This window comes from Fulmarus glacialis, unplaced genomic scaffold (genome assembly GCF_000690835.1).
Source record: "Fulmarus glacialis isolate BGI_N327 unplaced genomic scaffold, ASM69083v1 scaffold27099, whole genome shotgun sequence".
NCBI classification, from domain to species: Eukaryota; Metazoa; Chordata; class Aves; order Procellariiformes; family Procellariidae; genus Fulmarus; species Fulmarus glacialis.
This window is the reverse complement of record NW_009234286.1, coordinates 2,417-25,054: the sequence shown is the minus strand read 5'-3', so window position 1 is coordinate 25,054 and position 22,638 is coordinate 2,417. Positions and strand designations below refer to the sequence as shown.

At 34.8% G+C, this 22,638-nt stretch overlaps 1 protein-coding gene across 1 annotated transcript; it reads right to left on the bottom strand.

The window, feature by feature from the left end:
* Window positions 1-2,628: 2,628 nt before the first annotated feature.
* On the bottom strand, window positions 2,629-22,349 carry STXBP3 (syntaxin binding protein 3). Its single transcript, XM_009585608.1, has 18 exons — window positions 22,306-22,349; window positions 21,486-21,567; window positions 19,144-19,220; window positions 18,416-18,494; window positions 16,961-17,061; window positions 14,788-14,942; window positions 13,797-13,887; window positions 12,720-12,844; window positions 11,203-11,307; window positions 10,602-10,659; window positions 10,315-10,380; window positions 9,821-9,901; window positions 9,041-9,179; window positions 8,329-8,435; window positions 7,749-7,847; window positions 6,769-6,854; window positions 5,024-5,172; window positions 2,629-2,829 (listed from the first exon to the last, which is right to left on the bottom strand). Exons 2-18 carry the CDS (start codon window positions 21,514-21,516, stop codon window positions 2,738-2,740), a joined length of 1,641 nt encoding a protein of 546 aa, XP_009583903.1. The 5' UTR covers window positions 21,517-21,567; window positions 22,306-22,349; the 3' UTR covers window positions 2,629-2,737.
* Between the last annotated feature and the right edge of the window lie 289 nt (window positions 22,350-22,638).

The following is a 22,638-nucleotide window of genomic DNA, read 5'->3' as shown; positions in this document are numbered from 1 at the left end:
CAGTCTGCACACTAACATGATTTTTTCAAGGCTTCCAGCACATACTCCTCCATCACCTTTTTTCCCCTTGATCAAGGATCCTATTCTAGCCATTCTTGACATCAAAATTTTTCCATACCTCTGATTTTCCTCTTAGTCATCTCTGAATCTTGTCCAGATTCAACTTAAGAAATAAATTGCACTTGAATATATGTATCTTTATTATCTAGGGTAATCAGACCAACACCTGTGCTTATGTGAATCTGGGCCCACATGTACAGGCTAGGTATCTGTTTTAAGATGTATAATATGAAAACAGGAACTTTCAAAATCATAATATACCTTGTATGCGTACTCTGAAATACTAGGTTTTGGGGGCAGACTTATCTTGATGCAAATCTTTCCCATTCTTGATCTTGATAAAACAATTCTTGATCTAGGAAAAAAAAGTAGCCAGGAAAATACTTGGGAAAAAAATAAACATCTTTACAAGAATGGTTGGGTTTTTTTCCCCTCCTCCACAAGCTCCTGTAAAAAAAACAGGAGCTGGTTTGGCCTACATACTGCTGTCAGATTTCTTATCTTAAAGCATCTCTATTAATCCACCTTTACAGTAATGTTTGGCTTTACCTTCTGGAAAAAGTGGGTTATGGATTCCAAAACTCAAAAGTCTTAGCCTTGTATTTATCAGCTATCAAATTTTGAGCTTTAAGTGATAGCACTTAAGCCTAAAGCAGACACTTGGAGAAAGTCTAACTGCTGAATATGCAAAAGTAATCCAACATTTCAAGATAGTATTTCTTCAACTCTATGCAACAAATAAATATCAATACAATGGATTATATATACTATTGACATAATTTATTTCAGTCCTTAAGTAGGACACTTTGATATCAGTTATTTTGTTCTGTATTTATTGCTTGTAAGCTTTGGGAATAGGAAAAAATTTGCAACTACATATAGCTTTACACTGAACTTGGGTCCTTCTTGCCAAAGTGAAAGGACTATATGTAATTTAAGCATAATTGTTTAATACTGATTTCAAAGTGTGCATCTTTAGTAAGAAAATGTTGAACACTGCATTTCTTAAATACATACTTTTACTCTGGATTTTTATTGAGATGTTTTAGTTAGAAACTAGAATTCAGAAAAAGGTTATATAGATATTTCTATTAAAATTTTTTTTTTAAGTTTTGATGCACATGATGTTTGATGAACCAGTTAAATTAAGAAAGGTGTTGTTCCTGTATTACTACTGAAAATAAAGTCAGTGTAAGTTAGATGCCTAATTCATGTAGGTGCATTTGAAAGCTACAGCCCCTTATCCTCATCATGCCCCATGTACTGCAGCATTTTAGAATTGTTATGTAATGTTCTCCCATTTCATTCCTCTCTGATGTAAGGGGGGAATTTAACCTTTTTCCACCTTCTAATTAACTTTGAATGAACCTACGTAACAAAGATGTTCTCTTAACCTACTAGTTAACCTGAGAGCACAATTAAGGGAAAAGAAATAAAACCACCTTTCTGCAGAACAAAAAATGAATACCTTTACAGTTGGGAAAAATGTAAATAAAAAGCCATGAGTAATCTATTCTTTTTCATTATGACATTTCTCTCAGATTCTGCATACAAACTAACATTTCAAGGCACATCAATACAACATCCCTTTAAAAAGTTAGTAAGTTTACACTTAAATAATTTTCTAAGACAAATCTAAACATTACCAGTATTACAGAATCAATACAATTTAGAATTTATTTGATCCCCTTCAACACAAATGTATGTATTTCCTAATATGTAACTAAGTAGAAGAAAACCATAAATTCTCTTGAATACATCAGGTTTGGGCATTTGGTTTGCTTTTCGCTTTTCTTTTTTATATTACCAAGCCATTTAAGTAATTTAGTTGAAAGATTCAACTGCTTTCCTTCTTTTCCTCTCCTTTTCCCCCAAGAAGAGAATTTACACTTAAAATTTTGGAACTTTAAGTTGAATTGCCTGTGATATAGAACAGATGGACTACATAGACACAATCATAAGGAAGTTTGCAAGAAATTAATTTTTTTTTTAAAAGCTTTAGTAATAATCCCTGTACATACTTAAATATAAAGTGTACTTCAGTGCACAGTTGACAGCATTTCTCCAAAGTTATTTATTGAAATTAGAACTGCTTAGTACTTCCATGATTAACTTTCTATTTTACCCACCACCATCTAAAAAAACCCACCACCTTTTGATTTTTCACAATTACATATATTTAAAGATTTTTCAGTGAGTTATTTTACAGAAAATATTACAGTTTGAGACATTGCACTTGTGTGAAATATTTTTACCATAAACTCATATTTACAAATTTTCTTCTGAAGCCTCTACCTAAGAACCTAGACCCTTTTTAATTCAGTCATTTTTAGAAAAACTCTATTATAGAAAGCTTTCACAGTTCTGAAAAACAATTCCAGTTTATATATAATCATGATAACTTTTAGCACAATTTGTTAGGAATGAACATGCCCTTTTGAAAAAGCACTTGCAGTGTTACACTGTCTATATTAAATACAACCTAAGAAACACGCGTGTTGATTTTTTACTCTCTCTGCCTTCTACTCCCCAAAAAAGCAGCAAATTTAAATTATAAAATTACATTCCATTAGTCAGAACCATGTAGTGTCCTGGTACAGTAGTTAGAGAAGTCAATTCCATAAGAATATGTACATACTACTTGTCTTTTCCTAATGCATCATAAACATCACCATTTCTATTCATCCTTAATGCAGACCATATCCTTCGGTTTACTAAGGCTCTTTACTTCATCCAGTAGTCTTTTAGGTGTCAAAATATGAGTAGAACCTGGCAAAAGAACATAAGTATTAACTATATCAGTCTGAAATTCTGACTTTCAGACATTCCCTCTTTTAAAAAAAAAAAAAAAACCACAACAAAACACACCACATCAGTTACATGCCAGTGTTTTTTACCATACCTGGAAAACTGAAAAAATACAACAGTTCAAAGTGTTTTCCTGTGTTGTCATATAAAGTGTCATCATATAAATGTAAGTGTCAACATTAGGTTGGCAGTGTCCCTCTTCTGCACACTGAGACATCCAGATTAAGGACTCTTACTTTGGATACAAGTTTCAAGTCCCTGCTCTGCCCAGTTTGAAACACAGGCTTGAACCTCGGCCACTTTCACTGTATGCAATTGTCCCAGCCTGCAAGAAATCTGCCCATTCTCTGAAAGGGTGAGTTAATGACAGGCTTTACTCTAGAATCAAGAAACCATCTGGATTAAAGATTATCGCAAACAGTAGTTTTCCACAGAAATATCAGTTACAGAAAATTGGCTTTTATTAACATTTCCTTGAAAAATTTGCAAAAAATTCCAAGTCTGGAGCAGCAAAGAAAATCCTTATTATTCTTCAGGAGTGGACAATTACCTCTCTTGTTCTGATAGAGAGCGATTATAGCTTCTGCCGTGAAGGGTCACCCTACAGTTATAAAGGGAACTCTTAACTATTTAAGATTAAGGCTGTCTTGAACCTTGAGTTTTAGGAGTGTCAATCTGAATGGGCTAGTATTCCTCAAGTTCTGAATCAGGAATACAGGAAGGTTTTCATCTTGCAATAAGCAGCATGGAGATTTGGCAGTTATCACCTTCCCTCAGGAATCAGGATTACAAACAAAACTACAAGAACCACCTCTAACCAAAAGGGAAGATGGTGCTGTGGTTAGTGCCAGATATTACAGTCAAAAAGTGACCTACGCTAAACATGGTTTTGTAAACAAGTCTCAGATGAAGAAACAGTCTTGTTAAACTGTTGTCCTGGTCTTTCCATTGCAACTCAAAACTAGGACCAGCGTTAAACCTACCTCAACCACCACCAATGAAACCAGCAAACAAAAAACCACCATCAACAAAAAAAAAACCCATCACACATACAAACACACCTACAACACACCCCACTATTTCGAGGTAACAGACTCTAGATCTCAGAATCAAGGTTGTCATTGCTTTAGGGAAAAGTATTTATTTATTTAAAAATACAGTAGATAGATTTAATCCTTTTTGAAACTCAAGACTAGATTTAATTGCCAGTCATCGGCATCTCAAGCCATTTAGAATGCTTTAGATGACCCTGCACCCAGACACCAGCTGCCACTCCAGATGGGTACAAGTCTCTGGTAAGGTTCTGTATCTAGGAGTTTTGATATATCATATATGCAAATGTTTTAGCACCTAGGAATTCAGCATTGCAGGAAATGATTATTTGAAGCACAGCAGCTGATGGAACAAGTATTTGCTGCCTCTGAAGTATTAACTGAGAGATTACTACGCCAGTTGGCAATTCATGCATTTACTGCTGAATCTTAAGATCAGGGAGATTACTCCAGTTTTCAGGGCAAAAGCTATAAATCATGGTGTGGTTTGTGTAAAGTCTCTAAAGAAACCATAAAACTAGAAGATGTTGCAAAGTCAACTGACCTACACTGAAAAAGTTTTTTTGGGTTAGTTTGTTTTGTTTCCGTTTTGTTTTTTTGGGGGGAGTTGGTGGTGGTTGTTTTTTTTTTTTAAAGAAAAAAAATACTTCTCTTCCCTTCCTCCCAAAGTGATTAATTTTGCACTAGTCTTCCAGCTTTCCTACTACTTCCAAAAGCAATGAGAGTAATAAGTGTAGCTGCAGATAAAGCACAGGCAGATGTAAAAGTTTGTGAGGAAACTGTAATGCAAGGAAATATAGGTCTGTTTAAATCCTTTTTGCTATACATCAGGCTACTTGAATAATGTATTTCTCTCACTTAATTCATGATGATTCTTCCGTAGAGCATAACTGTATTTATTGTCCTTAATATCTTGTTGCAGAAAACCCCCAAACATCAAGCAATCTAAATAAACTGAAAAGACACTGCTAAGTGCATAGTTTTAAAAAATACATTGGCTATAGTATTAGTTTACTGAACCAACTTAGGGAATGTAAGAAAAATTTTCCAGAAACACATGCAGTAAACTCCTACATATCACCCTTTTCCCAAGACAAGCTTACCAATAACAACTTCACAGGACTTGTAGACTTGAGAAACTTCATAAGCACTGCGCATCTCAGAATATGTAATTCCTCCAATCACAAATATAATCAGTCTTGCACTACTCTTTCGCTCATCTTGATAACTAGCTTTAGGTTTCTGGCGCGCACTGTAAAAGATTTCATAAGATGACCCTTATGTAGCTTTACTGATTAATTTTGGTAAAAATTATACACTTAACAAGCAGTAACAGTTTCTGTTATGCAGTTCACGGTTTGATTGTAATTTCAGCAAAAGAATTTATAATTAAAAGAATTTTAACAACAACGAGTTAGCACATTACTCAAACTATTCAGGCGACAAATAAATACAAAGCAAAAACATTGTCGAACACACAGCTCAAACACAAAGGACTTCTACCGAGCAGCTTAATTCTACATGCTAGCAATTCCAGTGGCGTTTTTCATGAGAGGTTAATTTGAAAAAGCTAGAGTCTTCGGTTTTTCAGTCTCCAAATGTGAACAGAATCTCTAAAAAAAAATATTTGGCTATTATCAAGATTCCGACAGCTAAAACCAACAAAATAAAGCTCTTAAAATACACTTTCTAACACGCATATAGTAATTGCAGATTCAGATTAAATCATCTGCAGTCCTGATCTCTCTTTGCTAGGGTGCCTAAAAGATTCCCAAATTTCACCAGCCTGTAAGACAGAGATCCAGTTACAACGCACAGTGACTTGCCCCAGTGTTTCCTTGCACTGATCATCATGGTGCATATCCAAGAATATATGGACACACCAACAGTTTGGTTAGCTGTGGAAGTAACAAAATTATTTTCCTAAGGCTGTGTATCTGTACCTTTTGACTTTTATTTAGTAAGGTACAAATTCCAATTCAAGTGTGTCCTCCACATTTAAGATACGCATGATGTTTCCCTCATGAATTCCAGCATCCATTTTCCTGCGATAGAAACACTCTTATCGTCTCTATTCTGTCTCACCGTATAAATAACACTACCAAAAGTGATACAAGCTGTCAAATTGGCAGGTTTTGGTCATGAAGTTCAAGAGCTAGTGGGATTAAAAAGGGGGAAAGAAGGGACAGTACAAGTTGGTGAGCTAAAAAAAAAATTCTAAAATCACATCTCAGTGCTACTCAGTATATATACAAGTACACGGAACACACCATTTCACATTCATTACCAGAGAATTCATTTCAAGACCTCAAACAGTTTTTTTCTTCACTTCTCTAAGCCATCCCCTGACAACAGGGGTCAAATATCTTACAGGCCCATATTCCCTAATGAATGAGACAGCCTACAGAAGTTGAATTTAACTTACTAAAGTCATTAACTTCAAGAATGATACCATCACTACCACAGCAGAAATAACTATCAGAAGAAATTAAAACATTATTTTTGCCTAAGTCACAGTATACTGATAATCCATCCCTGAAACTACTTCACACTAAAAAGCTCGATGCTCTAAACTTCTCATTCTAGCAATATGGAAATGTTATTTCTAACTTTGAAGCAAAAAGAAGATACTCCAAATAAAAAGCTATACATGGCTAACAAGAGTTATTAAACTAACAACCAAGTTCAGTATGTTTTAGATTAAATAAAAATACAGGTTTTACACATTACCATTACCTTATACAAATTATTTTACCGCTTAGTAAGTGAACTTTTTTCACACTTTAGAATGTACGACAAAAATACTGAGAAATGGGTAAATTATGTTTCAAGAAATTAAACAGTTTACCTTACTGCTCCTGAACCATTCCAGGTAGGAGGACACTGGGAACAATATGGCCAGTCTTTTGAATGTAGTTTGTTTTCTATAGCATCCTGAAGCGCAAAACAAAGACCCACTTTCAACAGCCATGTAGACTTAAAACCCATCAAGTTTCAACTTCCAGTAAGGATGTCCAACTAGAATTTAATGCCAGCATATGCAATTTCTTAGAACAACCAACTGCAAGCAGCATCTCATGAACACTCCTATGTAGCAAAATGCCAAACCATGTAACGCTAAAAATTATTACAAGGCTTTTGTATATCACAAGGAATTGGGAGTGCATATGCTTTATTTATAAACATAATATTGATTTAACTGTTCAGATTTCACTAGTAGCTTTTCATCTGTAACTACCCTAACATATTTAATTTCTCTATAGCAGCATATAAGACAAGTTAAGGCCCCCTGAAGACACAAATGAACATGTGAAAGTCACCAACAATCTATGAATGACAGCACTGGGTCAGACTAAAGGCCCAGTGAACTCACTATTCTGTCCGACATCAGTCACTAACTGATGCTTAGTAAGAGCTTTAAGAACAAAGCAACTACACTTTTGACAAGTAACATTTTACAGCCTCTACTGATCTACAGTTTAGATTTGAATTACAGTTTAAAGATCCACTGCAGGGGAGGGGGGGGGAATCCAGTTCTTTGTATTACTCTAAACACTACCAATCACAGGACAAGCTGTTCAAAAAGACTTTTTGCTTTCACTTTCGTTAGCTTCACCTTTAAAACTACCTGCAATAAGGAGCATCGCTAACACACAGCAGTCTAATGTTTCTATATTACATACAGACTAGAAGTGATCACTTCGCTCAACAGACATATTTAACGAAAGTAACTCAAGATACTATGGAATTTCAAAAGATTGGCTATAACTGCTCACTTGAGTAAATTTCTGCACTGCACTCATGAATTACCTAGTTGGTCAAATTTACCTCCATAACATCTTTAATAACAGGCGTCCACCTAGAAAGTTGAAAAGTTTCTTCTGAAGAACGGTCCCTTCTTGGGTATTTATGTTGCTGAGCAGCAGACTGAAAAGCATTTCAAAACATGGTTGTATTATATGGTGTATTTGGTTTTTTGAAACTTATTCTCAGTTAGTAGCAGATGGGGGGGATCAGTAGGAAATTTTAAAGAAATAATTAATAAAGAAATAGTAACAACAAAAGAACAACAATTAATACCTGTAGAATTCAGGATACACTAGGAATACTAATTTCAGAGACAAGGAACTGAGTAAGTTGGCACTTTCCAAAACCAATTAGCTCAAGTCACCATGTGATTATTTTAGAAAGAACATTATAGGTATCTTACTTTGAAAATTATTCATGTTAATTGTTTAAAGGATTTACCACTTAGACACATCATAAAAACAAGAATTCCTAGTAATTGCCCGATTCCAGAAAAAGACCTGGGTAATACTGCTAAGAGTTGCTGAAAGAGCTGTAGACAAATGGTTGCGTGGAAAATTACAAAATAAATAAATCACAAAATAAATAAATACATTCTTACTGAAGAGATAACAGGAACATCAAGGTATTTCCAATTTCTTATCATATCACTATCACTTTCTATTTGTACATTCTGGATCAGCTTGTCCAAGTTTTCCTGGGTAGTTCCTTCGACATAAGGAAAACATACAACTTAATTACCATGTGACTGTAAGACCAATTTTGTCTCACACATTCTGGGCTGTTATTTAGTCCAGGATTTTTTTTGTTCAGCCAGTCTACTTCAAGTTTAACATAATACTATATTTTAGATAAAATTTTGTTTAATGGTCCATTTTTGAGACCAAAACTCAATATTGTTACAGATTCCTCAGACCCACATTCTGTGAATTTCCTCCTCCTCTACTACAAATTCTTCGATATTGACTTCATTTTCAGGTTGCAATGGACATAGAACTCCCCCTCTAACAGCTTCAATACTATGTGAAAAGGAGAAAATTTAAACTGTTGCACGCATCCAAGCACAGGAACGATGCTAAAATACTGAATGAATCTGCACTGGTATTCAATCTCTTAACTCCTTACCAATATATCTTTGCTACTAGTTTGAGAGAAGAGAAGCTAGAGGATAGACAGCATCTCTTTCAAAATGGGCCATCAACTCCAATACAGATGCTTAAGTAAACTAAAAATACTGGACTATCCGAAAACTTTGTTGAAGTCCATAGCACTGAGGGGAAAAAAAAAAAAAAACCTAGGGCAGCTTATCATACCATTTGTGCTAAAGATATACAGGAGAATAGCTCTAATTTTGTCATAGCTCTCATGACTTTTGTTGAGCAGAACTGGAAGGAGGACTCTCATCGAGTCTTTCACTTTTTGACCTTCTGCATCAGTTCCAAGAGCCAGGTCCTAAATTTAAGAAAAAGTGGGTTTAGTGAGTAATCATTAAGAAAAAAAAGCACATTGTTTTCTGTGTTCTGAAATGCGTTTCTATGAAACAGTAGGTTTCAGGAAACAATCAAGCTGCATCAATTTAAACTCAGTATGAAAAGTCTTTGACATAATTATTTCAATAGTTACAGCATTACAATAACACCACATAATACTCTTAAACATTTAAAACTGTTTGATATCTAGAATTCACATAAATATAAATTTATAGGTTTTAACTTGAGATTAGTGGTACAATGTAATGTCTCACCCTAACAGGTGCTTTTCCCAGACATTTAAAAATGGCTTCCTTCTGCAGAACATAGTAAGGCAACTTCATAGGAGTTTTGAACAAACACAAAGATGATCGTTACATAACTCAGCCAGATTTTAAGACAAAAAACCAAAACTGTAAAAGCACCTCCTTTATAGGCAGAGTAAGAGCCTTGTATATCTCACTTAGCTTTAACACTACTAGCTCAAAAAGTGATCACAAAGAAAAAAAAAAAGAAATAGACACTACTTTTGTCAGTTAAAAACAAGCACCTATGCCTGCAAACAAAAAAGCTGCATTTGCAGTTAAGTTGTTGTTTGGTTTGTGGTTTTTTTAATAAACATACCTGTTCAGTTTTACAGAGTCTTTCTATGTTAGATTTGAACTTGCTCATGCAATCTTCTGCTAAGTTAAGATGGACAACTTGCTAGAAGATACAAAAAAAAAATTACAAGCTGCCATAACTTGCCTTTTTCAAAAAAAAACAAAACACATCAAGCAATAATTTTTACTGTTACAAGAGTCAATCCTCCAACTATCCTTCAGTATCATCATGCATCCTCTGTGTTTTACCCTTCACTTAGAGATTGACCCCCATAATACCTTTTAAAACATTAAACTGCTACGCTATCTTCAATCCTCAAAGCACACAAATCTTTTAAGTGTTTTTTTTTTTTTACATACTGAAATGAAACAAGTTTTCTTCTTGAAACTGTACATATTGATTTGGAGAAAAGTTATACAGCACACTTAACAGGAAAATGACAGAATAAACCAACACAGAACATTATAGTGTACAAAATGATTTATTGAGAAGTTTAGTTACAAAAGACCCCTTACCCTACTAATCTCTTTACGATAGTGCGGCATCTTTTTCATTAACTGGGCCAGAGCAGATATCGATAACTGTGAAGAAATGATACAAGTTGAAAAATTCCCCCCCCCAATATTTGACATCCTTCCTTCCCTTCCTGTTACAGCCTTGCTTTTTGTTGTCTTTCCCCTGAAAACTGCCATTGAGATAAGCCTCAATTTCTGTAATAGGTCCATGAATTACATAGATCTGATCAGCTGAAAATAATTAAATTACCAGGAAAAACAACACTACGTTAATTTAAACAACTTACTTTTCCTTCTGTTGCTTTTCTTTTTGATGAAACTTCTTTCAAAAGCTTTGGTATTTCCCTGAAAAAAAAAACAAAAGGAAAGTAATCAAATGCAACAGCACCACAGTTCTTAAATCTTTCCTAAGATCTTTACTTAAAGTCTTAAAAGAACTGCGCAACAACAACTTCTGAGTAAAAGTAAAAGCTTCAAATACAGGTCTCCTTCAGAGGAGAGTGTTTTTTGACAAAGGAAACTGAAGTTAAACATCCTGTTTATAATATCTGCATAATGTCATTTGACGCAATAACTTGCTAGTACTTTATGCAAAATAATCCCTTCAGATTTAAAAGATTTGAAGATACTTCCCAGGAAATAATTTTATTTCTATTTTCCTTAAGAACTGTAATTAATATTAATAAAATTGCATACCTCTGTACATACTGTATTTTTGAAAGTATGTTTACTTCCTGGCATCGATTATTTAACAGGATGCAGTCTATACTGCAAACCATCTTCACTACTGCCTGTATTCCTACTTTCTTAACAGCTCAAATACATTCCCTCTCAAAGAAACTTTTATAACTTGCATTTTTAACTAGTTTTTGTTGTTTATTCACATACTCTATCACATCTGCAATATGCTTGTGCCGAATCTTCACCCAGAGCTCATCATCTTCCTCCAGAATTGCCTCCCGTTCCTTCCCAGCAGGTCCTTCTGTTTTGTATCTTCCAAGAGAAAATTCAGACAGTTGTTTGGTTTGGGGTTCCCCCCCTCCCCCTTCTAGTAACTCTTGAGAGTCTTAACTGTTATGGTTTAATCAACACACGTGGTAATAGCAGTAACATACACAGTTTTTCACTTTAAGCCAAGCTCTTGCCCAACACAATATAATTTACATATGGATTTTACAGATACATCTTTGAACACAGAAGCAGCAGATGAATTTTAGAATGATTCTTTGGGGCAATAGCTTCTGGACATTCTTTTAAATCAACAGTAACTAGAGTTTCAGTCATACATTTACATGCACCTCAATTTCTCTCAGTTCCAATGTCAACTCCCCTTTGGCTTCAAATGCAAATTGTGTGCAAGGTAATACACATTGAGACTGCAAAGTGCAGCTTTCTCTATCTACTGTAAGACATTTTGTAACTCTGAAGGAAAATGAAGTCCCATTCACCCACAAAATAGACTATGTAGGACAAGTTACTTCACATATACAAGAAATATGCTTCACAGCATTACAGACCAGCTATTACTTTTCTACAAACAGAAAGAAGCCTATAAAGCAAGATAGCAATCGTACTACGTGACATTTTCACATTTACAGAAACTCACAGTGTGTACGGCCAGAAAGCAGAAAAATACAAAAAAAATTACAAGATTAATTGTAATTTCAGCTTCACAGAATTCTACATTTTCTATGAAAACATTCACTCACTGTTTCTGACAGAGAAGGTACACATTCCTGTTTACTTAACTAAACAATGAGGCAATTAGGTATTATTTGCTGTAGTGTGTCATCAGAAAGCAAAGTCTTACCAAAATCTTTGGTGTCAGAACAATGCGACAGCAAAGTACGTACCTTACGCAAAACAATGTCACGCTATTCCAAACAGTGATAAAATAAAGACTATAAACTGAACATGGCTTACCTAAGTGTGCATTTAGGATAGAAACATGTAAGTTTTAACAACTACACATATTAAATCACTGGAGATATAGAAGCGAGCATTCCCGAGAAACAACTAAGCTTTTTCTCAGTATTCTATTACTGGTCTTGTTTGCCTTGTCAGGCCAAGAAGGTTGAGAATATGAAAGAAAAGGTAGAGAACCTGAACATGCACTACCAAGGTTCTGTTTCAAGTCTAGTACAAAGTTCCTTGTTTTTAAAAAAAACGCAATTTGTTAGACTCAAAACTTTGCAAAAATGCTAATTAGAGCCTACCTAATCTCAACTAAATAAGGAAGTTAACAAAAAGGAGAAGTTACAAAACCAAGAGGAAAGACTAATAAGTGAAGCAACCCTTACGTAATATAAGCAGCTAGTATTGCTATGGTGCAATTCAGCTAAACAATTCCATAGATTTTATAATCAAGAATCAAGCGTTTAGACTTTTTTTTGAAAAGTACTTGCTTGTAAGTATCATTTTCAATTGGTAGCAGATCATATGCCATTGCCTGGAAGGTGAGTTCATGAAGTACAGTTGATACTGGGTCAAAGCCACGATCAATTATTATTAGTTGGGAGTGGGTTTTAGCCTAGAAAGCCATGAAATAAATGTAAAGTTAAGACATACAGTACAAAGTTAAGGCATGTTAAATCTATTTACATAAGTTACAGGACTGCAGACATTTTTGGAAAAATAACTGAAAAAACCTAAAAAGTATGGTCTAAGTGTTTATCAACATAAATAGAAACAAATGTTAAAGTGATAACCAGAACACAGGAGTTTTAAATACTAATTTTAAGGCAATGCTCTTATTCCATTGCAATGCATCCAGTAACCTCACCTAATGAGCAAAAAGTGAAAAGAAAAGAAAAACCACACACAAAAAAAGGCCTCCCACTGACTTTTCACAAGTAAGCGTATTGTTTGTATTTCAGAGTAGATTATCCATACTGTGCTGCAATACAGAAAAAAAACCCCATCTCTAAACATTCAACTGAAAGTTTCACTTTGGAGTTTAGCAGAGTGGCAGTAGCATCAGGTACATTTATTTCTATAGCAGAATGGAATGTCACCAAGTCAGAATGGTTTACCCCATACTTCTGTGTTTAGGCAGCTGCCCCGATCTGTAGTGACAGATCAAAAAGATTTATGTGAAAAGCTGTATCTTTGTGGACAATAAATCCCTTAATGGGAGACATTTCAATTCCGTATTAAGTCCCTTTTACACATAGCCCTATGGAAGGTGAGGTTAAAACAAAAGTTATCCACTTTTTTCCAGGTTTGTATGATCCCCCACATTATCATAGGGCCAATTTTTGAAGTACTATTAGTTTGATCACACAAATTATATTTGCTTACATACAGATTTACTGTACCAGTTACTTCCTCTAAGTTACTTTCATAGACAAAAACAACTAAATGCCAACTATTAATAAATAAAATCTGTTTTTGTAGAACCTATTGTCAAAACATATTCCAAAGATTTTTTTTTTCCCCCCAGACTTACAAAAAAGAAGCGAACATTTTAGTTCACTTTCTACCTTTATTTGGCTTTTCTCATCAGTTTTGTAGTAGTTTTCAAGATTTTTTTCAACAAGCTGTGCAAGTTTGCTGGCTTTATCAGATGGTCCGCTGGGAAAAAAGGAAACATGCAGAAATAACTTAAATTTCTTCATCAAAACACCAAAATGCTACCTTTAAAACAGAAAGAACTCCCTAGACTGATCCTCCGGTTTCACGAGCAGTTTCTGAACTCCATTCTAGGTATTTCCAATATATTTTCACTCTTACATTACAATTCGACTCTTTGAATGCTTCAGGTATTTCACACAGTAGAAACAGCTTCAGCCAAAAAACTGACATTAGCTGGCATATGGCCCAGCACCTAAAAGTCTCACTCAGAGGCGGGAAACAAGAAAGAAAAAAGGAAGAGAGAAAAGAAAGAGAAAAGAAAAAAACAGTCAAGCAATTATTTCTTTGTTACCTTTGCAGAGAATAAGGCACCACTTCACGTTACACCACAGAAAGCAATTCTTGAGCGTAATTTCAGATACCTGCTTTGACTTCAAAGATACTACTCTGTACTCTCTATCAAAGCTCAAAAGAGGTATTCTCCTCAATATCTCTACTACAAAGAAATCCTGATCCCATCTGCCTCAGCAACTTATAAATTCCTTGATGCCAAGTGGAGCTGCAAAACTACCAACAGCAGCAGTTCTGTTACAGGATTATGCACGCAGTATATTAGAATGCAGCATATTAGAGTGTCATCCTAGTGACCAAACATGAAACAAGCAGCTCATAACAAAGCAGGGTATAGTAAGTACTGTTACATGAATACACACAGAGAAATAATTCACTGCTCTGCCTATACTTCACTAAATCCTATCATTCCATATTTCAGAGTTGTGGGTTAAAACCAATTAATCCACAATAAAAGAAACTATGCTGCAGCCTCAAGCTATTACCAAACAACGTGGGAAGTCCTAGAAGTGAAAGCAACTCCACTATACAACACTATTTTCGCCCCACCTTTTATATCGTACTCCTGGATTCTCATCTAGTGTGGCACATAGGGTAACAATTTGTTCAGCCATTACTTGCATTACAGCATCTTTATCCTTTGTCTTTTCCAGAGTTGGACTGTAACAGCGGTAGAATGCATCTGGGACATTTAGAGTAAATACCTATGTAAAGCACAACCAAGAAAAAAAAAAATTGCTTAAATCGTGTATTTCTAAAATATCGGGTAAAAGAATTGCTAATACTTTAAAACTACATGCTGTAATATGAAAGTCATACATAATATACCTTTAAAAAAAACAAACCCATACCTTCAGTCCTCTTTCTCTGTCCTGTTGAGCTCATCTGCTTCTTGTTCTCACACTCTTTTCCTCTATTGCTCTCCTCCCCTACGTAAATTACTATAATTTTCAAATTGCTTACTGTTTGTACAGATGGAGGGACCTGAGACAGGCAGAACTAAATACAATCCAGTGGATTGTATGTCCAGAGCCATACAATGCAACACCAGAACGGTCATAAAAGGTATCAAGTTAAATTTGTCTAAAATATAATTTTACATATTGTATCTTTTTATTATATGAAGACTTTACCTCCAAGAATTGAAATTCTTTAAACGCATTAAACCTTGATAAAAGATGTGTAGTACTACACAGAAGAAAAACTTTTTCAACAGTAAATGGAATGCAAACATAGAAACAATCCCATTGTCAGTAAATGGATTTTCTCCAGCTTCAGATGGACTCTCTAACTACAGACCCAAAGAAGAAGGTCCATCCAGATAAAGACAGTTGTTTCTTTTGAGTAGATAATCACCTGGACTTTGCTCAGAGCTCAGACTAATTATTTACTCTTATCACCCCAGAAAGCAGGCCCAGGAATTTTACATTAGGAAAACCAGTTAACATTCTCTGTTCCTTCACTAAGGATTCAACATGTTCTCACAACCCAAAATACCAAGAACACAAAACTAAACTAAAAGCAAGAAGAGACTAAGTGCTGCTTATTTTCAACTTTAGAAAAGTAGTCCCAATTTCTACTTTCATAATAAGTCCTTCAGAGAACCAGGACAAAAAAATTTTTGTATGCCTTATTTGGTAGAGGAAGCTACACAACTTTTTCTTGAGAGCAGCTATAGCAGAACTCCCAAAAACAGTTTGAAACAAAGCTTGAGAACATCAACACCACTGGAAAACAAACAAACAAACCACCACACTAATTATTCTCGGACGGCTTCTCAATCTAAATAATAAAAAACCCGTATTATAAAAAGGAGTGCATCTCCAAACTTGGAAACTGCATCACAGTAAAACTGGATAGCAGCAACCTCTCCTGTATTCACCTGCCACCTGGTATACAGAAGAGTTCTGACCCTTGATATGTTCATAAGGTTTGAAGAACACAGGAAAGACTTGTGGGAAACATTCACGGTTAGTTACACAACTCCCGATAGTGGACAGGGTTTGGGGGCTTCACTGTTTTAGTAAGTCTCAGAGTGCATTTCAGCCTTCTGTATCTGATGAAGTATATGAGCAACAAAATTATTTCTCAACACAGTACCCACTGTGTGGTTTCACATGGAAACCACCCATTGGTTTCCAATGGTGGTCTCAAATTTTTAACTGAGAAAAACATGGATTTCCATGTTTTCCTCTCAATAAAAAGTCTGCCAAGTTGTTATGGTTTTTGTTTCTCTTTTTTGTGAGGCTTTGGTTTTGTTCCCCTCCCCTTCAGTTCTCTTCATCCGTTTGCCCTCCTCTTCTGATTTTCACCAAGTAGTTAGTTCTACTTATTCCTATTCCTATGCACCAACCTACCTAGTCTGTCAAAATAATACCTCTGTATAAGCAGTAACAGACTTTACTGCTTACTGAAGACAAGCCAGAATACTTTCTGTCTCTTAAGGAATAGATTCCTTCTCTAACCTCTCTACTGCAACTGACTCCAAGTCTTGCAAAGAGGTCAAGTGCAAACAGCAAACCTTTAAGTACAAGAGCATTTGTTTTCATCTGAAAAATATAGGCAAGCGCTGGAAATATGCCAAAACGGCAACAGATACCACATACAGTTTGTCCTTAAAAAAAAAAAAGCTACATTCTATTTATTTTTTTTCTAGCAGGTCAACAACATTGAAAATAGTCCTCCAGACTATTTTCTGCTGTTGAGAAAGAATGAAACTCACCTGAGACTCATATGGGAAGAAGGAAATGTTGATCTCCTTGCATCTCCTTATTGATTTTGCACAGGAAGACTTAATTTTATTGAAGAGGTTGTCAGGACAGACTACGGAAAAAAAAAAGATTCTAAGCATAAATCGTTTGTGCACGTTCCAGCTGTTAACTCACTTTACACTTACAGTATTCAGAACAGATAGACAATTCTAAATTAAGAATGAATTAATAGTAACATATAAAAAAGTTGCCAAATCTTCCTAAGGTGAAAGAGAATGTATAATCAATATTTTGTCTTTGAGACACTCATTAGCAGTCTGTAGCAGTGAAGGATATTGATTTTAACAAAGCAAAAGTTTCTGCTATTTCCCCTCATATAGGGGAGAAAACATTTCCCAAGCTACAAAAAGGTTAAAGGGATAAATACTGTGTACATATCAAACATCAAAACACAGAGAAATAAGGAATTTAGTTATAGATCTCAAATGTGTTCCACTACCCTTACAGGCTACACTGGATCCCCGTCTAGAAACTGAATTTAAGGAATACTTGGATGACACGAACACTAATACTACACAGACTGGAAAGTGACAGAGCTATTTCTCTAACTCCTCTCAACATGAAAAGCTTTGGCAAGTTTTCAAATTGAAAGCTTGCACACTTGCAACACAGGAACATACAGCAAGATAGCAGTATTTTTCCAGAATGAGAATTGCCGCATCAGCATAAAATGAAACAAGAAACCAAGTTTTTGATAGTAATTTGATAACTGCTTTGGTAACATACAGTAGCAGATACGCACCATCCACGGACATCCACAGAGACAGCCACAACTCAGTCCCTGCCTTCAGCAGCATGTTTGGTTTTTTTGTTTTCCCTTCTTTACACAGACATTTTAGTCACGCTGACCGACTGCAGAGGAACATGCAGTCACATTAACCCCATTTGCACTAATTGTCTCTGCTTTGCAATTTATATCATGCATGCAAGGGCTAAGTAGGCACCTTCTTTCAGGTGATGGCAAAAAAGCTGGCTCAAGTTTGAAGGAATTACCTAAAATTACCAATTACAAAACATTGTTCTTGAAGCAAATTCTCATGCATTTATATTTTTGAGTACTATTTTGTTTATACGAGATACATAGTTTTACTTGAATTGTCTTTCTCCACACTCTCCAACATAGGAGAAGACTGGAATACTTAAAACCAAAACCAGATTACCTAAATTAAAAGCTGAGGTGGGGAATGATCAACATCATTTGGTAACTGTGAAAGAAATGACTATTGCCACATGGCACAGTGACCACGTTCTCGCAACCCAAATATGTTTAATGACTTGAGTCTCAAATCTTCTCTCAAGAAACAGGACCCAAAATTTTCATTTACTAACCTACAGAAAAGAAAGTTGAGAAGCTTACTTATTTACATAGATAAAGTTACCAAACTACAACACAAAAACTTACTTACAGTCAGTGAAATACACATATGCTGCTTTGTATCTGCTGGATGATCTAGTGATGAAGTCATCAATAAGGCCATCTACAGACTTATGAGGGTAGAGAAAAAAAAAGAAAAAATAATTAATGTTTTGCCTTTCCTCCCATACCAGACAAAGCTTCTCCCTCCTCTCCTCTCCTCCTGCCCTGTTAATTACCCAGTCCCACTTAGGAACACTGCAAATCAACATCTAAGAAGAGAAAACACTTAAGTAGAGGATTTTTAATTCCAGACCAAGAATAATAAACAATTACAGAAGGTCAGTCATGCACCAAGATCACTTTAGGAAGCAAACAAAGCAGGACACTTGCGTCATTTTCCACCTCTAACAGTGCTGAGATATATTCTCCCAAGAATTTTTAGGAAGTAACAGTAATCTCTTATTAGAGCCATTACTTTGAATTCTATTGTTCAATGTATTGCATCATTATTTGATAACACATCTCTTTCGGTGAGGTTACTAATATCTAAGCAGTGAAACACTGCCTCCATTGATCAAAAGGTACACATTTGCAACATACTCTATGGCGACACTGCATTGTCTTTTCATTAAGGAAAACTAAGCATCACACAGAGGAGCATCACACAAAATGCAAAAATTAAGTACTGCATAGTTCTACACAGTAAATAAATATTTTAAAATAAAATTGCTTTTTCAGTCTGAAAGATCTTGCTACGCTCTCCTTTAAAATACTAACCTTTTTGGTGGGAGTTATGAAATATATTGCTTTCATGTGTGGGACAGGCTCACGGTTTTTATACACATTCTCCACCACTACAAAGTAAGAAATATTACATTTTTATAATTAAGAGCTTTATGCATCTGTAAGGAAAGCACCATACACATTTTAGTATAGAGGTGATAAAAATAAAATAACACTAATCAAGTTGTTCACAAAACTAGTGGCAAGGACCTACCTTCTGCCAAGAGAGGCTTGATTTTTTATTTATTTATTTATTATTTTAAATACAGCAAGTTACTACAAGACTTCTTCAACCCTCAGTCTAGTGTCAACTAAATTTGTAGGACTAATTTTTTCCTGGCTATTCTACATAAGCAGAATTTTGCCCTCACACAGAAAGTTATGGCAATACAAGCATGCTCAAACTATGGGGCCCAGTATGAAATATCCTGCAAGAGAACTGCCTCAGCAAGATTGTTCTTTTTCCAGTACATTGAAGGGGAGGTAGAATGAAACTATGCAGGGCATCAATTTTGGACTAGAGCCTCTTCTGTCCTTTGTTTGCCTATTTCCTGTGCACTTATTCTGTTTCAATATAATTGCAGGCACAAATTAGACCTTTTCAGCAAATCAGCTTCACTCAACTCTTAGTTTTCTCTGTTTAATAAAGTCATTACTATATAGTGTTGCAGTACATTAGCTTGAGAATGCAGACAGATTCATGTTCCTCGGTAATTTTGAGGGGGAGGAACAAGGAAGATAAGTAATGTCAGACATTTGGATGTGGAAAGACAGGTTCTTTTCAGTAGTGTACTAACTAAAAATAAAAGGTTTCTTATTGATGAACAGTATACATGCTCACTGAAAGTTTCTCACGAAGGATAAGCAGTACTTATTATGATTAAAAGTACACTCCAGAAAGTGAAATGTATACAGCTTTGCTATTATACTTCCAGAAGAATCATGTTATACTGAATAGTTGGAATAAGAAAAGTCTTGCTACTTGTGGAAAAATAACAAGTCTAAATACTGCTCTCTTACAAAAGTGTTTCTAAAAAACTAAACCTAAAGCTAATTAAAAACTAGATGATTTACATTTTGTTTATTCATTTCAATTTCAAAAACAGGCAGGAAAAAAGTTTGGCAGCACGACACACTAGTAAACATTATTGAAAAGTCAATCATAAAAAGCAACTTTGAGAAGTGTTTTATGATAGGAAAAACATCCTTTCTTTAAGTTGTAGGGAAGAAAAGCCCATAAAACTTACTAGAGAGAAAATACTTTTTTAAAACACATGTAGAAAAACAAAGTCTCTTCTAAACAGGCATACTGCATAACTGAGACCTATCACAATCCATCCGTTATTCACTTTTGACAGTGGCCAACATCCAGGAACAGGACAGACATTCCAGTAGATGAGAAACTCCACTCCACTAGAAACTACTCGCAAATTGTTTGGAAAAGTGACAATCCAATTACTATTAATGTTGCTTTATTCTAGTTAAAGTAATCATTGATATAATTTAGTTTCAAGTTTTTGTTGTGTTTTTGTTGTTTTTTTTTTAAAAATTACGGAAAGTTCTTTTGTTTTGAGAAGAGGCTAAAACATATCTGCACAACATAGAACTCAAATTTAAATTCTTGCCTCTATCACATCCACTTGCTTGCAAACATCTTTCATCAGTTATTGTCTCCTGTTCTCATTTTGTCTTTAGTACTTAAGTTTCTCTGTCCTTGTATCCTAACTCTACTGTTCATGAGCATAAATTAAATCAAAGCAGCAGATATTACTGATTTACAGAACACATTAGGAAAAAACACGGAGAGCAATTTGCCTATTCTTGTATGTTTTACTAACATTCACTTAATTCTCTATTGAGCTCATTTTCCCCTAACTTCAACAGACAGATAATATCCTTAAAAAAATCACTCTGTGACAGATAACTCATTTAACCCATCCTGGACATTAGCAAACAAAACACACACACACACACACACACCCCCCCCCTCCAAAAAAAAAAAAAAAAGCACAAAAAACAAAAGAAAACCCCAAGCACAAAACCAACAACAAACACCAAAAAAAACTTACAGTGATCTTTAGCAAAAAGATTGAAATGAAAAGGGTTTTAGCTTCTAGGCAGAGAAACATTTGATTTTTCATTTTAAAAAAAAAAAAAAAAAAAATCACAATTGGGTAATTACTGTACAAGCCAGAAAGTCTGCTAGTCTAATATCCCATAGCTACTTCTCATCAACCAAATCAAGACAATTTCTTGCAAGGGTACCATCAATTTTATTCCTTCCCTTTTTCTTATCAGGATATTGCTATCTGTACATTAAAAAGCGTTATGCTTACCTGTGATACCCTCTGCCAGTAGATCAGTCATTTTGCAGCACAGTGACAGTAATTTAGTGGTGTAATCATCTAAAAGAATTATCTAAATATATTAAAAAAAACCACAGGCATTTAGATAAATTAATCAGCTATAGTAAACCCATGTTATTTCCTTAACAACTTGCCACGGAAATTTGAAGCTGAAATCTATTTTATTACTCTATATCTTTTCATCACCTGCATATAGCAACTTTGCAGTGGGAAATTAATCTCAAATAGCATCAGAAGGCAGCTCCCTACATACAGGATTTCAAAAGATGAGCTCCATCTTAAGTAAGTAGCTTGTCCCCACTACTCCTACTAGAAAGTATTTAAAAACTTTCACTTTGACACAAGTCTTTTGAATTCCTGATTAATTTACCCCATGGCCTGCTTAAATATATCTGTACTTATTCTAAAACTGTTTTACAGCTTAAGGACCTCTTTTTTTTTAACCCTGCTCCACATGTATTGCACAGCAGTATAATTTTTGAAGTTAATAAAGTGCAAGTCTTCCAAAAGAAAAGTGAAGATAAACAGAAACAGTTTCTAATTTTTTTTTTCAACACTTAAAGAATTGAGACAACTAACCCTTTGTTCTTAGTATGCTAGCCCGTACATTTTTCATTACGTATTATACAGAGATCTGAGTTAACAGAACTAAAATCCATTACTTGGACAGAAAACAATTTAAGTGAAAGTGACAGCCATTAAATGATACTTATTTTTCATGTACTCAGTGATACAGATTACTTGTTCAAGTGATTTTAACATTCTTACAGAAATTATAACAAAACTATACCTTCCATTCTTCCTCTTTCCTGCAGTCATCAAATACTGATGATTTTAGCTCTGTAAGAAGAAAGATAGACAGTTTACCAGTTAAAGGAATCAAATTGTTACTAAAAAAAGTAATTCACCCATTTAGACTCATATGTTTAGAGACCTAAAAAGGGACAAACAAACAAACAAAAAAACCACACCACTGATAAATACCTCTACAGAATTCTTGACCACAAACTGTCCCCACCTGTTTCAGAAAGATGTAGCTAAATTTTTCATTTTTGCTAATATTAAACAACTCCATAAAAATCAGTCTGAATGATCACAGGCCTGTAAATATTTCACTTTGTTT

What these genes read in the sequence shown, in the direction of transcription:
- STXBP3 (XM_009585608.1), bottom strand. Translation starts at nt 21,516, where the DNA reads ATGACTGATCTACTGGCAGAGGGTATCACAG. An exon ending in CATATTGCAGATGTGATAGA is followed by an intron (nt 10,660 to 11,202) that starts GTATGTGAATAA and finishes TTTTTTTTTCAG; the next exon opens with GGAAATACCAAAGCTTTTGA. An exon ending in TTATTAAAGATGTTATGGAG is followed by an intron (nt 6,855 to 7,748) that starts GTAAATTTGACC and finishes TTTGCGCTTCAG; the next exon opens with GATGCTATAGAAAACAAACT.